Consider the following 14,481-nt stretch of genomic DNA (forward strand, 5'->3'; position numbering starts at 1 on the left):
AAGATAACCGTTTATGTTATAAAAATTACAAACTTCGTGAAAAAATGTGCGGGCAAAAAGTCTAGGAACTAAATACTCGAAGTATCTCAAGCATCCTTTATTTTATGCCGAAATGAATAAACAAGGAGTATTTACATACACAAGTTTTAAAGACTTTGAAGCGGCGTCAACCCCTGTCACTCCGTAGATGTCTCCAATTTTAGTATATATATGTACGTGTATCGTTAACACCTTCTTCGTAACTACTCGAGCTAACTGAGTTATCAGATTACCAGATACTCTATATTATATACCATATATTAGTATAGCTGTAGATAATATGAGTACTGGAATGATAGCTACCGGTATCCCTTTTTCAAAGCTGCCGGAAAGTTATATCCGTCCTGAATCCGACAGACCTAATTCTTCCGAGGTATCAGAGTGCGAAAATGTACCTGTTATCGACTTGGGTTGCGACGATAGACAGCTCATCATTCGACAAATTGGAGAGGCCTGTCAAGAATATGGTTTTTTCCAGGTAATCCTAATTTGTATCTTTGTTACACTGGCTTAATATTTTAATTTATTCTGTTCGGAGAAAATTTAATTTGTGGGCGCACGTGTATACATGAGCAGGTGATTAATCACGGAGTGGGAAAGGAAACAGTGGAGAAAATGCAAGGAGTGGCAAGGGAATTCTTCAGTTTGCCGGTAGAAGAGAAACTGAAGTTGTATTCCGATGATCCGTCGAAAACAATGAGACTGTCCACAAGTTTTAACGTGAACAAGGAAACAATTCACAATTGGAGAGATTATCTGAGGCTTCATTGTTATCCTCTGGAAAAGTATTCACCTGAGTGGCCTTCTAATCCATCTTCCTTCAGGTTACTTTTCTCATCTCTGCACCCATTTAATTCGAAACCAACAGCAGTTCTGTTAATCAGCCTAATGTTAAATTGACAAAGTATCATGCAAATTTTAGATTGAGATACATAAATATGAATGAGAAGTGGTCTGTACAATTTTGAATATAGGAGATTATAAAACAGGATAAGTACAACATGTACAGGACAGACACAGGAGGTATGTTTTTAAATCTTATTTTAAAAGTAATATATTTATAATTTAAAATATATGCCAAATTAAATACTAAATAATTTGTTTTTATCATATATTTTCGTACTCAAAATATGATACATCAAAATATAATTCTATTGAGATTAAATTTTTATATCCAATTTGATATTTTAGCGCGGCTCAATCCTCCACCATGTATATTTTTGTAACTGATGTTTAATTAGTGTTGAGAGTTTCAATGTTCAAAGAAGTACCTTTTTTACAACTCTAATAAGGGAAGAAAAGAGGTGCCAAATCCTTTAGAAAAGGGGAAAAAGTAAGAATGAGAGTTGTGGCACATGGTACGAATAAAAACAAAGCATGATCACATGATATACGTGCTACAAGAGTTGTTGAGTTCGAGTTCGCTAGGATGTGCTTACCATGCACGTATATTTTCTTAAATTTACGTGTAGGGGCGTCTTTTACGTGTTATTTTCGTAAAAAAACGATTTACTTAAATTATCTTCATTCCTGTACTCATGAACGTGTTAGTAACATAACTAAATTTGAAGACAATCACTTGATTATTAAATTTATTAATCAATGTGTTAAAGCATATTATAATGACAAAGTGGAGCTGCTGGAGTATACAAATAGCTCACATTGCTATAAAACTTGTTCATATTTGGTCAAATCAACAAACATGACCATAGTCCATGAAAAAATAGGAATAATCGGCTACTAAAGGTGAGTTCGAAATGACTGGTATAGGATGTGTTTTCCATGCACGTAAAACTGTTAGGGTTTTAAAATTAATTGCGGAGAAGGTGTTTCCGTGAAAACGAATATACTTGATTAATTCTTGTTTGCGAACACACAAATTATGTGTTATTAAGAAAAACACAAATTACGAAAATTATTAGTCAGTGTGCTTTAAAAAGTACGATGACAAAACGCAACGTGCGGGGAGCTCACACTACGTAAAACTAGTAGTCTAGTAGTACATAGTATATGACTATATCATGAATGATACAAATTGGTATAATGAACAGTAAGCTGAGTAAATTAGGAGCACATTAAGAAAAGAGCTGGCAGTACAACCAAAAGTTCAAAGTATAGTACAAATAATAGATCTGAAATGAATCAGGTGGTCAGGATTAATAAAATGCGAACATATGACTTTAGCGAAGTTTAAGTATATACAATACACTCTCAGAGACAAAATGGAGGTGATTTCATGCTTTGTGGATACATACGGCTTAAAATATGTACACGCACTCATACAGTCACGCTCCATTGTTAATAAAATTGTTTTACTTTTATTCATTATTATATTTTCAAATTTTTTAATAAAAATGACAATAAGTAAAAATAAATGTAAATTTAACAAATTTACATTTCAAAATTTTTACTATACAAATGGGATAAAATTATCACTTACTTATTTCTATTTAGAAAACTCGGAAACATGACCTTAATGTCCGTTGAGTAATTATAGATATCGAAATTTTTTCTTAAAAAATATAATATATTTTCATTTAGATACACATATATATATTGATCTTATCTTATTATTAAAAGATTTAACGAAAGTACAGATACGTCAATATCTGATATCGATTTTGGAAATGAATCCGTGGCAGACAGCATTTTCCATGTCTGTTACTGCTGTAGTGTATAGATTTTTTTGTACGCTTTATATAAATATCCCTCGGTAGACCCCTCCTTAGCAAATGCACAATCAGCGGAGCGATCCGGTGCTTATTGGTGCTTGATCATGTTTATTGTTGTGCCTAATCGCTGTTTCATTAATTAATATACAGTGGTGATGACGTTACTTTGAGCTTCATGGGTGATGTCATCCCATCCCATTTGACTTTTTTTATTTAGCTTTCTTAAAGTGCGGGAATATTAATTTGCCTGCCCTCCCCATGTTGCCAATTGCGTCATATCATAAACCCGCGTTGATGTCAGAGTTTGTGAAAGATATTTCTTCGGAATATCTTACCACTCTATATTTTTTTTTCTAATTACACCCTTTATTTTTTATTACTAAGACCAATGTTATAAATATTCTAGGTGGATCAGGGCGGTTGTAATGCCTTCTCGGGACCTTGATTAATTAATTGATCGTATTTAAATATATTTTTATATATTATATAATTTTAATAATAAAAAAGTATATATTTATAAATAAAATATAAAACCCTCATTTTAGTATCAAATATAATAGGTAACTATTTTCAATTCATATATCAGCTTCAGTTGTTTATTAAAAAGTTATACTTTTATAATTTTTCCCATAAAATTGATCATTTTTTTTTGTTTTAAGGTGTGTTTGGTATAGATATTGTTGACAACAACAACACCTTTTCAGTTAAAAAATTGTTTGGTAAAATTCAAAAGCTTATCTCCGGAAAAGTGTTTTTGAACTAAAAGCTCCTGTTAGAGAAATCAAGTCTCTCATACTTTTAGAAAAAACTGTTTTTCAGCTTTTGCGGGAAGCAGGTGTTGATTTCACCATCAAACCTTACCAATTATATTATAATTTTTAATTTTTTGCATCAAAATATATACATATCAAAAAAATTACCAAACAGTCAGCTGATTTTTACAACAGCACTTTTTCTAACAGCACAGCAATTTTTAACAGGAATACCAAACAGATACTTAGGCTGATTAATTTTGATTAATTTCACCTAATTAATGTCTAATTAATCCCAATTTTTGACCGGCTAGATCGTTTTTTGTTTTTTTGACCAATTTTATGAAAAATCATCTAATTAATCACTTAATCACGTCTTGGGGCATTTTGTGAATACTTAACGCCTAGGCACCGTTTAAAACAATTTTTAGAACACCAAATAAGACACATTGTATTTCAGACACATTTAAATATATTTTAACTGTTTGTTAGAAATATTATTTTCAATGAAGTAAAATATGTGTTGTCTGAAAATTGTATGGAGGTGTATAAATATTGGGCAAGGACGTAAGGTTACGTGGGGCGATGCAGTTCTCAAATTTTATTTTGTTTAATCTATTGTTTTATGTCTGAGCTCCTCGTCGACATTACTTTTATCATTGCTTCCTTAACCAAACGCACGACACAGAGAATCGATCAATTAAAAAATCAGAGCTGAACCATGTGTATGCATGTGTCAATTTTTTAAATAGGATATATGTAATGGTATTGTGGTAGTTGAACAGTTGAGCTCAACTGGGGCAGTTGCTTAATATATACATGTCGCACATAAATTTCTAACAAGAATATCTTCTATAATCAAGATGATCTTCAACTCTTGACGTTTCAATCATATCTACTCATCTCCACGGCTCGATTAACACGTCTATTTTATATAAAGTGGATTAAAAAACACGTCTAATTCTGCATATTTTTTAATGAAAAAGAGGACGAGTTATATTATCTTAAAATTTTGTATTACGTGATTACAACCTGATTAACGAGAATGTGAAAATTTCTATAGTTAACTGCGATGTAAATAGATATTCTATTACCTTAAAAATGTTAATCATTCTCGTTGATTGGGTTAAAATTTCAGAATTCTATTCTCGTTGATTGAGTTAAAATTTCAGAATTCAAATGTCACCACGATTTGGAATAGTAGTATCTAAAGATGTTTTAAGTGCAGATTCAACCATAGATTAATAGTATATCATTTGAAGTAAATTGTTTGTTATGTGTGATCAGGGAAATAGTAAGCAATTACTGTAAAGAAGTACGAGAACTAGGGATGAGACTGGAGGAAGCAATATCAGAAAGCTTGGGGCTTGAAAAAGATTACATAAAGAAAGTGCTGGGGGAACAAGGTCAACACATGGCCATAAACTATTACCCGGAGTGCCCGGAACCAGACCTGACATATGGATTACCGGGCCACACGGATCCTAATGCACTAACCATCCTCCTCCAAGACCTCAATGTCTCTGGCCTTCAAGTCCTTAAACAGGGCCGCTGGTTAGCTGTCAAACCCCACCCTGATGCCTTTGTCATTAATATTGGCGACCAATTTCAGGTATTCGCATATTCTGCCCCGCCTATATGTGCATATTTATCAATTGTTTCCTTACACCGTCAGGCTGTCGTCTAGGTCTAAACAGTTTAACAATTGTGCTCACGGGTTCTCAAGTTAAAACTTTATCGTGGTATAATATAATCCTTTTTTCGACGATTCTGTTTTAAAATATTGCATTGAATGACAGTATTTGATATCTGAGGACCATGAAAATAATTGCTCTTAATTTCTAGAAACTCTGCATAACATTTGGATTCGGTAGTAGGAATAGACATTTTGCTAAAATGTGGTAATTTTGGAGATTTGAATATGACATAAAGTTACTCAATTATGAGTGTGATTAATAAATATATTGGATACATGTTACTGTCAGGATGACGGGTCCAAGTTATATGTTATGAACTTATCATACATTCATACTATCTCCGATTTTTAATTGACAAGGGCACCCAAAATTTGACAAAAGGGTAACATGTTAGTGGGCCTTTCTTGACAATTTGTAAAACTCACTTAGCAATATTAGTCAAAAGTCACAAAGAACAAGTAGTAATTAAAAATAATATAGGTGGGAGATGAGCCGCAAGATAGATGCATGTCGGCATAGCAATGTTACATCTTTGAAATGGAAAGATATAAACAAATGGGATTGGTGCAAATTGTATTGCAGGCATTGAGTAATGGAAAGTACCAAAGTGTATTTCACCGGGCAGTGGTCAATGCCGACAAACCAAGGCTGTCCGTAGCTTCTTTTCTGTGCCCATATGATTGCGCGGTAATAAGTGCTCCCAAGAATCTTATACAAGAAGGATCAACCGGCATTTACAGGAGCTATACTTATGCAGAATACTATAAAAGGTTCTGGAGTAGGAATCTTGATGATGATCATTGTCTGGAACTTTTCAAGAATTAGTTGACTCATTCTCTGCCTTGTTATACCTAACCTTATAGCTTCATATTTCTTCTCATGTGCAATAAGTGATTCAAGTGTCAAATAAGAGGTCGAAATTCCGAGTTTCAGTAAAAATACAGTGTTCGTGTATTCATGATATTATTCCAAAAAAAAAAAGAGGAAGACAATTAGCATGGTTGCTATTGCCTTTACTGAATGATTTCAAAATCAAAATTAGTACTTTCTTCTTAAAGTTTATTTCTTATATTAAGATTCATAAAAAATTGTACTTCAGTATTTTTTTTATGTAAAATAAAGAATACATATTTAGTATCTTTCTTAGAGGTCTTAACATATGTATTCTACTTGTATTTTGCAACATGTAGTTGAAATGGTCACGCAGATAGTTGTAATATATGTGAGAAATTGCACATTAGCCAATTGGGCTAAGATCATATGGCCCAATTTCATTTGTGTTTAATGTTTATGCTGCTTCATCTTAAATTATACATGCTTACTGCCAGTGCTCTGAGAATTCGATGACAGATTCAAATGTGTTTCAAACTTTTCTTTATGACTGCCATTCGCTCGGGCTGATCTCGAGAGCAAGTAATACAAGATATTGATCATTGAGGGGTAACTGTTTTAAAAAAAAATATTATAAAATAACTTAGAAATGAAAAATTAACGGAGCTTTTGAATTTAAAATTGATTAGGCAATATGTCTATTCTAATTTAAATTGTTGAATATGTTTTTTATATGATCTATCGAGAAAGAAATGATAACGAATTCTTGTTTTAAAGGCGTTATTAAAGATTTTGCTATCAAAATTACAGGAAAATTAATTTATAAGTTATAAGTCAACATCTGTTTGTTATGATTATAATGTAATGAGAGCTTATTTGATCTTATTGCTTTATTTTTTATTCTATTATAAATTCAAATATACTTTTCTTGTAAAAATAAAATTATTGTCCAATTTTTTGACAACATTAAAAACCCTAAAGTTATACCATTTTATTGTGTCCCGTTCAATTGTAACTCTTTTTTGGTCTAATACATCTTTGCATGGTTTCTGTATACACTCCGTAAACTTCAATTTAATCGAACCATTCTCGTATTCACTTTTGTATATGAATAATGTTTCGTGAGAAAAAGTTATCTATCAGATGATATCTTTACCGAGTCGAATTTTAAAATACTTACTTATGAACTAACAGGTCACATTTTAGTCAAGTATTCTATAAAAAGATTTCCCAAAGCATGAAACGTAAACAGATCAAAGTACATCTTAACATGATTTTAATGTACGGCTTTCGCCTTTAGCATGTCCCAAATAAATTGGGTTATTCGAAAAATTACTCATGTTTAAAAGTTTAAAATAATTATTCCAAAATTATTTGAACCAAATAGTGGTACAAATTTTTATGATATAGCGTAGGACATCTTGAAACTCGGGGCAGGGCTGCATTCGCTTAATATGTTGGGCAATCCTATCGAATTCAATGGGCCAGAACATAAAAGATAGTACTGTCTAGTATAGATTGTATAGTTGACATTTAAACTCCGGAAAAGATACAATGATGAAATAGTTACAGCCTCGTGTAAAAGAAGATTGAAAACCAATAACACACAACAGCAGCACCATTATACTACTTATTATTCCATTAAAACTTTATTTCTCATCAATTAGGTGACCACAAAACCGAGCATTAACCAGACGCCAGACCCAAGTTTATAAACCGGAGGGATCAGTCTTCTATTTAAGGAATTCAATAACCCAAGTATTATAAGCACAACAGGCCTTGTTAAAGCTTTTGAACCCGGCCTCTTTACCCAGTGCCTCGAATTCTTTCTCGGTTCTTTCTTTTCCTCCGGGATTATGTGCCAACATGATAACGTCTATATGAACGACATTCTTGGTTGTAAGCTTGGAGTCTGGTGCCTCCGGAAGAATGCATTCTGCGAGTATCACCTTCCCATTCTGTGGAAGGGCTTTATAGCAATTCTTCAAGAATGACAGACAATGTGCATCGCTCCAATCGTGACATATCCACTGCACGGTATATAATTCAGTCTAGTTAACATGAACTGACATTAGGATATAATAGTATTACTACTTAAAAGAAAAAATTTAATCAGAATCTCTAGAATCAACTTTAAAATTATAGAGTTGAAAATTAGGTCAGCACAACTCGCAAGATGTGCTTTGTTAAGGGACCTTTCGAGGTGATACACTGATACTGGCCCGATGATACTAATCCAATGTATATAGTATAGGTTTGAAAGAGATTAATGAATACCTTCATAAAAATAGCATCCCCCTCGGGTACGCTGACAAACATGTCACCTCCAACGTGCTCTACACCTGTATAACCAAATTAAACCAACAACAGATTACCACATATACTGACCCTCATTTTATTTCCAGTTAAGATTTTCGGTCAAATAACCAAAATCGACACAAGTCCACCATCACTAGGAATGCACGTACCAGGATAAGATGGAGCATCTTCCACAACATGGGGTAGATCAAAGTTAATCCCTTTGATATTAGGATATTTAGAGATAATCATATTAAGGGTTGCTCCGGTGCCTCCACCAACATCCACCACAGTTTTGAGACCGGCAAAACCATTGTAAGTTTCAAGGATTTTCTTCATAGTAATAGTGGAATGATTAGACATTCCTAGATTGAAGACTTTGTTGAATCTAGGGTCTTTGCCATGGTACTCAAATGCTGTCATTCCATATGCTTTGTTAAAAGGTATTCCACCGTCAAGTACTGCATCTTTCAAGTGGTACCTATATCATTTAACAAGTAAGTTTTTGTAAGGTAAGCTAGCTGCAGTTGACACTCCCAAAAATGTACACTACTCTTTTTTTACGATCCTATTACCTATAGTCATATCCAGTAGAACCAAGACTAGGCTTTCATTACTGCTCATACCAGATCTAAATCGGCCTAGTGAAAATTGGGTACATTAACATATTTGGCAGCTGCGCGCGGAACCAGGAGGTTGATGTCCACAACCCCAGGCGCGATTAAATTTTAAAAGTCTATAGTTTTTTTCCCAGGTCATGGTTACATTTGATAAAAAGATGGCTATCTTCGAGGTCCCTATCATTAAATCTAGCTCCGGATCTGCGGTCCTTCAAATTTAAGGTCCACTACGGCCTTATGGCCAATTTGATCCCTGATGATTTGGACTAGATTCATGTTGTTTTTGGCTGAGATAAACAAAAAATGGAAGGAATAGCATGAGACTATAATATTTGCGGTGGTTCAGATTTTTCATGTTTTCCTCCATTCCATTTCTTACAACTAATACTAACGGTCAAAACATCATATTTTGAAGAAAAACACTCAATTCCTTCCCATGTCCATTTTATCCGCAATTCCTATCATAACAATTTGCAATTACTCATTCTTTTTCCAAATCTTCGGTCTAAATTCAATTGTTTCCAATTAATTTTACTCAGATCATTCATTCTCCCCAACCGAACACGGGTTTAGTTATATTTCATTTAAATCCAATCTAAAAATATATGTGGACGAGGGACTCGCCTAATCTATCAGAATTGTATACAAGAAACCAGAAATTTGGTTTTCTGTCAAGACAAACTTTTCATTCCAAAGGTTGGACAACAAGCTGAATTAGTAGTGTGGTAGGTGAGGTGGTTTGTCCACTTGCCTCTAGCCGAATATTAGGTGCCAAATTAATTGTACTGTGTTTGTATCTAAGAGCAACTCCGGTTTGACACAAATTTGGACTGATCCCTGGTCCAAACCCCTCTCCAACTCTAATAGTTTGGTCCAAATTTCGTTCTAAATTATAATATGATTTATAATGAATATTTTAATTTTATAGTTCAAGCACTTTACTTATTATATAATATATGATATTATTTTAATATTTAATTATTATTAATTAAATTTATTATTTTAAAATATGATTAATAATAAATAATGTAATTCTAATTAAATGTATAACATTTATAGTAAACACGTTTAATTTTTATTTTTACTATAAATACATAAACATCAAACATTACATTAAAATAAGAAAAGTACAAATATTGATTAAATAATAAAATATTATTAATTAATCTAATTCTCAGAATTAGTATTATTTTAATATTATTCAAATTTGGACCCACTAATAGTATATGTCCAAATTTGGAGTTCATCGGTCCAAATTTGGACCGAGATTTAGGCTATTGTTGGGTGAATTTGGACCGAAATCGGTCCAAATTTGGACCGAAATCGGTCTAAATTTGGAACTTTAGACCACTGTCCGAGTTGCTCTAAGTAATTAAGCAAGGGCAAACAACTAGGATACAAATTAAGTAAGCAGTTCGAATCATAGAAGGAATCTTGTTAAGAGCACTTACTAAAGAGATCTGTGAGGCCACATCTTTTGAATTTGTGATGATTTTTATGATTGAATTTAAGAGTTTCGATGCAATAAAAGGAATGGATAGAGAAAGATTGGACAAAAAGTAGACACATGCATTATATGTATTGGCAGGAATGCAAGTGCAGCAATTATTTGTGGCACCGTGGCTTAAATCAAATAATTATAGATTCCTATATTGAAAATGAAACAAAAAAAAGAGAGAGAGAGAGAAAAGAATTACCAGCTTTCCATAAGAATCTTATCTTGGTTCATGAGCAAAAGAGGTGCCATAGACACACCATCAGAGTTCTTGGTCAAGAACTTGCAAACAGGCGCCAAGGCATAGAGCCTCTCCACCCCACCCTGAGGCAGGTCTTGAAGTTTACATTTGAGCACAGAGTAGCTGGCCAAGAGCCTAAGGATGCGGTCAAGCATGACGGGAGTGTCAGGTTGACTGGATGGAAGCTGAGACGCAAGCTCAGAAGGCGAAACATAAGCTCCTGGACCAGCTTTAGCTATGGACTCAAGAAGGTCAAGCTCAATGGCTGATTTGAGAATCATGGGTAGAACAGATGCACTTGCTAATTGCATGGCAAACATGCATGCTTCTTCTTCTTCATCATCGACTTGGATTGTTGGTGGGATTAGCTCAGTCGTTGTAGTCATTTTTGGTTGTTTCAAATAATAGGGGGGGGGGGCTGTAAAAAGTGAGTATGTGACCAAAAGGAATTGATAAAAGAATGTATGGAGAATGCAATGAGATATACTGGGATAGTGTGTCTATTTATTAATGGGTTTTGGTTCACCAACTCCCATCTGGTTCCCCTTAGGCGCCCCCCTCTGGCATAGTGGCATTTGCAGCTTGTTTATGAATTTTAATAACCTATATTATTTCTTTCTTTTTTTTCTAGTTAAACAAAGTCAGGTATCCACCGTGTTTTAACAAATTTCAAATCCTCGATCTTCAATAAAGTAAACGAGAGAAATACGGTTAACATAGCGAAATTAGCCATTAACAGTCAAAGACAGAGGCCTAGAAGTTGTTACTGGAAAATAAGTGCACCAGATCATAGTAATTAATAAAGGTTAAATTTGTGAGAATTATTATTTCTCAACTTACAAGCCGGGTAAAATTAATATGCAAACATTCTGTTACCAAATAAAACATGCTCCTTATTTAACAAATTAATGGTGGTGGTTATTCGAAAGGGAAGTTGCTTAATTTTCAGAATAGGTTCGGAAGTCAGTTTAGAATAGAACAACGCCCGAGTTTGGCCACCAATAACAATCAAACTAATACACATGTTTGAAAACTTGGGATCACCTATAATTATTTTTGTGGTTTAGTTCTTTCGCATGATATAAGTAGTTTCGTATTCTCCCTTTCTCATTTGAAACATGGAAAACTGAGCATTCACAGGTAACGTAAGTACTTGACTCGACTTGTCGCTCATTTTCAAAAATACAAATTAAAATTGTAATCCGGTGGAGTGTTAAAATATATATTTATTATTATATTATATATATTATGATATTTTTGATATTTAGTTTATATTAATTTTTTATATAAGTTCAAAAATGTATTATAAATTTCAAGTGGATTGTAATAAAATTTTACGTTCGTATTATATCTCTAAAACTATCATGGTGTCTCTAAAATTATATTATATATGTTGATGCCGATGAACAAAAGACTCAAGAAGATGAAGCCAATCAATTCTACAAAAGAAGAAAAATGATTCCCGGAGCTCATTGAGCTGAGAAATTAGAGATGGTAACAACCTCTGACAATGTTCAAGTTGAAGAGAAACAATTGTTGAAATTCAACCAGTAACAACCTCTAATAGACTAATACTACTTAAGTTGTTGATAGTTCAAGTAAAATACAAGTTGATTTCACAAATCCTGGTTCAGAGGACTTAAACTCTGATATGTCAGAATTAACCTATGAAGAAAAGAAGAAGTTACTATGGGGAAGTAAGACACCTGCACCAGTAAGAGATTCTTCTGAGACTGTAAACAAGATCTATAGTGGAAATTCTCATTATAGAAGTAGAAGAAATGTCTTGGGACTTCCAAATGTTGATACTTATGTTGCTGATGCTTTGATTCTAAAAAAGCCTGGAAATCTGACCAAAATTGGTGACAATACAAAGCTTGAAGATTTGCAGAAAATTAAATCAATACAGATTGTAAATGATCTAGTTGGTGAAAAGCTGATCTATTTTTTGGAATCTGGAAGAAGGTTGAGGCTTCCTCAAGAACACTTGAAGAATAAACCATGGCAGGAGTTGAAATTCATCACAACTTTATTCAAGATAACCAACTCAATTACTGCTAGATGGTCTGAATTTTTGAAGAACTTAGTACACATGAAGCTGAGAGGAATGACATACAAGTCCAAGTATATTCCAAAGTACAATCATGAATCTGGACATACTGATGATATGCCTACTGGAGGAGCCAAAGTGACTAAGTATTTGGGAAGAGAAGTTCTTACTTTTAATCCTGATTGAAAGAAAATTGGATTTCTGGAACTGGATGATTTGACACTTGGAGAATCAAATATACATGACCTCTTGTTTATCAGAATGATCAATCAACAGAGGAGCTCGAGGATATCAGACAGAGAATGGAAATGTATGTAAATGTTTTTGAAGGCCAATTACTCAAGAAATTGCTTGATGAAGCTACTAATTGTACTGAAGTTCAAGAATGAAGATAAAGTTTGGAAGCACTGACTGTAAGATATATCTTTCGTGTAAACTAGCATCTCTCAATAATATATGTTCGTCCTTCGAGAGATTAGTTTGTAATCAGTTTTTATTAATCAATACAAAATTGTTTATCCTGTTGAGTACTTAATTTAATTTATCTGCATAAATTGTATTCACCCCTCTACAGTTGTATTAAGGATCTAACAAAAAATAAAAGACGAAGAAGGTATACATATGTGCCTTGGATTACCATATCACAAACACGAGAAAAGAAAGAGAATATGATAGAAAAAAGAAAGGAAAAAAACCCAATATTATCAATAAGTCAATGTCATTATAGCGAAACAGAGAGTGCATGAGAGTTTCAATTAAAATCAACAGAAAAATCTTCAATCAAAACCAATTTTGCTTACTTACTTCAGTGAAATCCACCCAATTCGAAAAAAAAGTAATCATGATTAAAACTCGATTATCCAATTTTTTTTAAACTAATTTGAAGAAGAAGATAAAAAAAAATCGAAATGCATATATTAAATCTAACATGTGGAAACTACTAAGTGACTCTTCATTAACCTATTTGAGATCGAATCATAACTCTTAATACCATATGATAAAATATAAAGAGAATAGAGAAATGAAGAATTTTATTATAATATAAATTGTTATTAGTTACAAGAGAATGATGTTTTATATAGGCAATAAGTAAATAATAATAAAAAAAAAATCCTAAGAATGAAATTTATATAAAAATAAAACTATTTAATAATAATAATAATATTATATATGTTAACACTCTTTTCATAAATCAGTCAAAATTTCTCTCTCATTTGTTAATAATTTATTTTATTCATTGTGCTCTCACATATTTTCTCTCTTCATAATTTTTTATTCCAGTTTTTACGGTTCCACTTTCATTAAATAAACACAATCTTGAGAACAGAGAGACTATTAAAATATAAAAATGTAGGGTCTTACTCCAATGAGAACCCTACTATTGTGAGATATGAGATCTAATCATATCCACTCATTCAAATACAACATATTCATCTCTCACCGTTGATTTAATATTTAATATTTATAAATTTTAATATTCCTCCATCTTCTATCTAATTCAACCACTCATCAACCACCACCACCTCCGGTGACAACCATTTCCGGCCACCATCACCTCCGGCGACCACCAGAAAATCACCACCGTCAAACATAAAATCACCACCGTCAAATCAAAAATCATCACCGGATAATGAAAAATCACCACCATAAAATAATAAATCACTGCCGGAAACTAGAAATCACCACATTAATCCACTTTCTTCCCATCAGATCTGGCCACGATCACCAACTCCGTCCAAAATCACCACCATAATCACCATACTACAACTCTGTCCGGCCATGCACC

At 33.0% G+C, this 14,481-nt stretch overlaps 2 protein-coding genes across 2 annotated transcripts; one reads left to right on the forward strand and one right to left on the reverse strand.

Moving 5' to 3' along the window:
* Nucleotides 1-204: 204 nt before the first annotated feature.
* On the forward strand, nt 205-6,299 carry LOC141708312 (protein DOWNY MILDEW RESISTANCE 6-like). The gene is made up of 4 exons (XM_074511874.1): nt 205-517; nt 616-863; nt 4,751-5,075; nt 5,743-6,299. The coding sequence occupies exons 1-4, from the start codon at nt 320-322 to the stop codon at nt 5,983-5,985; spliced, it is 1,014 nt and encodes a 337-aa protein (XP_074367975.1). The 5' UTR covers nt 205-319; the 3' UTR covers nt 5,986-6,299.
* A 1,184-nt stretch (nt 6,300-7,483) lies between these two features.
* On the reverse strand, nt 7,484-11,233 carry LOC141708313 (esculetin O-methyltransferase). Its single transcript, XM_074511875.1, has 4 exons — nt 10,607-11,233; nt 8,460-8,770; nt 8,269-8,333; nt 7,484-8,021 (listed from the first exon to the last, which is right to left on the reverse strand). Exons 1-4 carry the CDS (start codon nt 11,029-11,031, stop codon nt 7,725-7,727), a joined length of 1,098 nt encoding a protein of 365 aa, XP_074367976.1. The 5' UTR covers nt 11,032-11,233; the 3' UTR covers nt 7,484-7,724.
* Between the last annotated feature and the right edge of the window lie 3,248 nt (nt 11,234-14,481).

This window comes from Apium graveolens, chromosome 2, assembly GCF_009905375.1.
Source record: "Apium graveolens cultivar Ventura chromosome 2, ASM990537v1, whole genome shotgun sequence".
Lineage (NCBI taxonomy): Eukaryota > Viridiplantae > Streptophyta > Magnoliopsida > Apiales > Apiaceae > Apium > Apium graveolens.

What these genes read in the sequence shown, in the direction of transcription:
- LOC141708312 (XM_074511874.1), top strand. Translation starts at nt 320, where the DNA reads ATGAGTACTGGAATGATAGCTACCGGTATCCCTTTTTCAAAGCTGCCG. An exon ending in AAGAATATGGTTTTTTCCAG is followed by an intron (nt 518 to 615) that starts GTAATCCTAATT and finishes ATACATGAGCAG; the next exon opens with GTGATTAATCACGGAGTGGG. An exon ending in ATATTGGCGACCAATTTCAG is followed by an intron (nt 5,076 to 5,742) that starts GTATTCGCATAT and finishes ATTGTATTGCAG; the next exon opens with GCATTGAGTAATGGAAAGTA.
- LOC141708313 (XM_074511875.1), bottom strand. Translation starts at nt 11,031, where the DNA reads ATGACTACAACGACTGAGCTAATCCCACCAACAATCCAAGTCGATGAT. An exon ending in AGATGCTCCATCTTATCCTG is followed by an intron (nt 8,334 to 8,459) that starts GTACGTGCATTC and finishes TTGGTTATACAG; the next exon opens with GTGTAGAGCACGTTGGAGGT. An exon ending in GGGATGCTATTTTTATGAAG is followed by an intron (nt 8,022 to 8,268) that starts GTATTCATTAAT and finishes TATACCGTGCAG; the next exon opens with TGGATATGTCACGATTGGAG.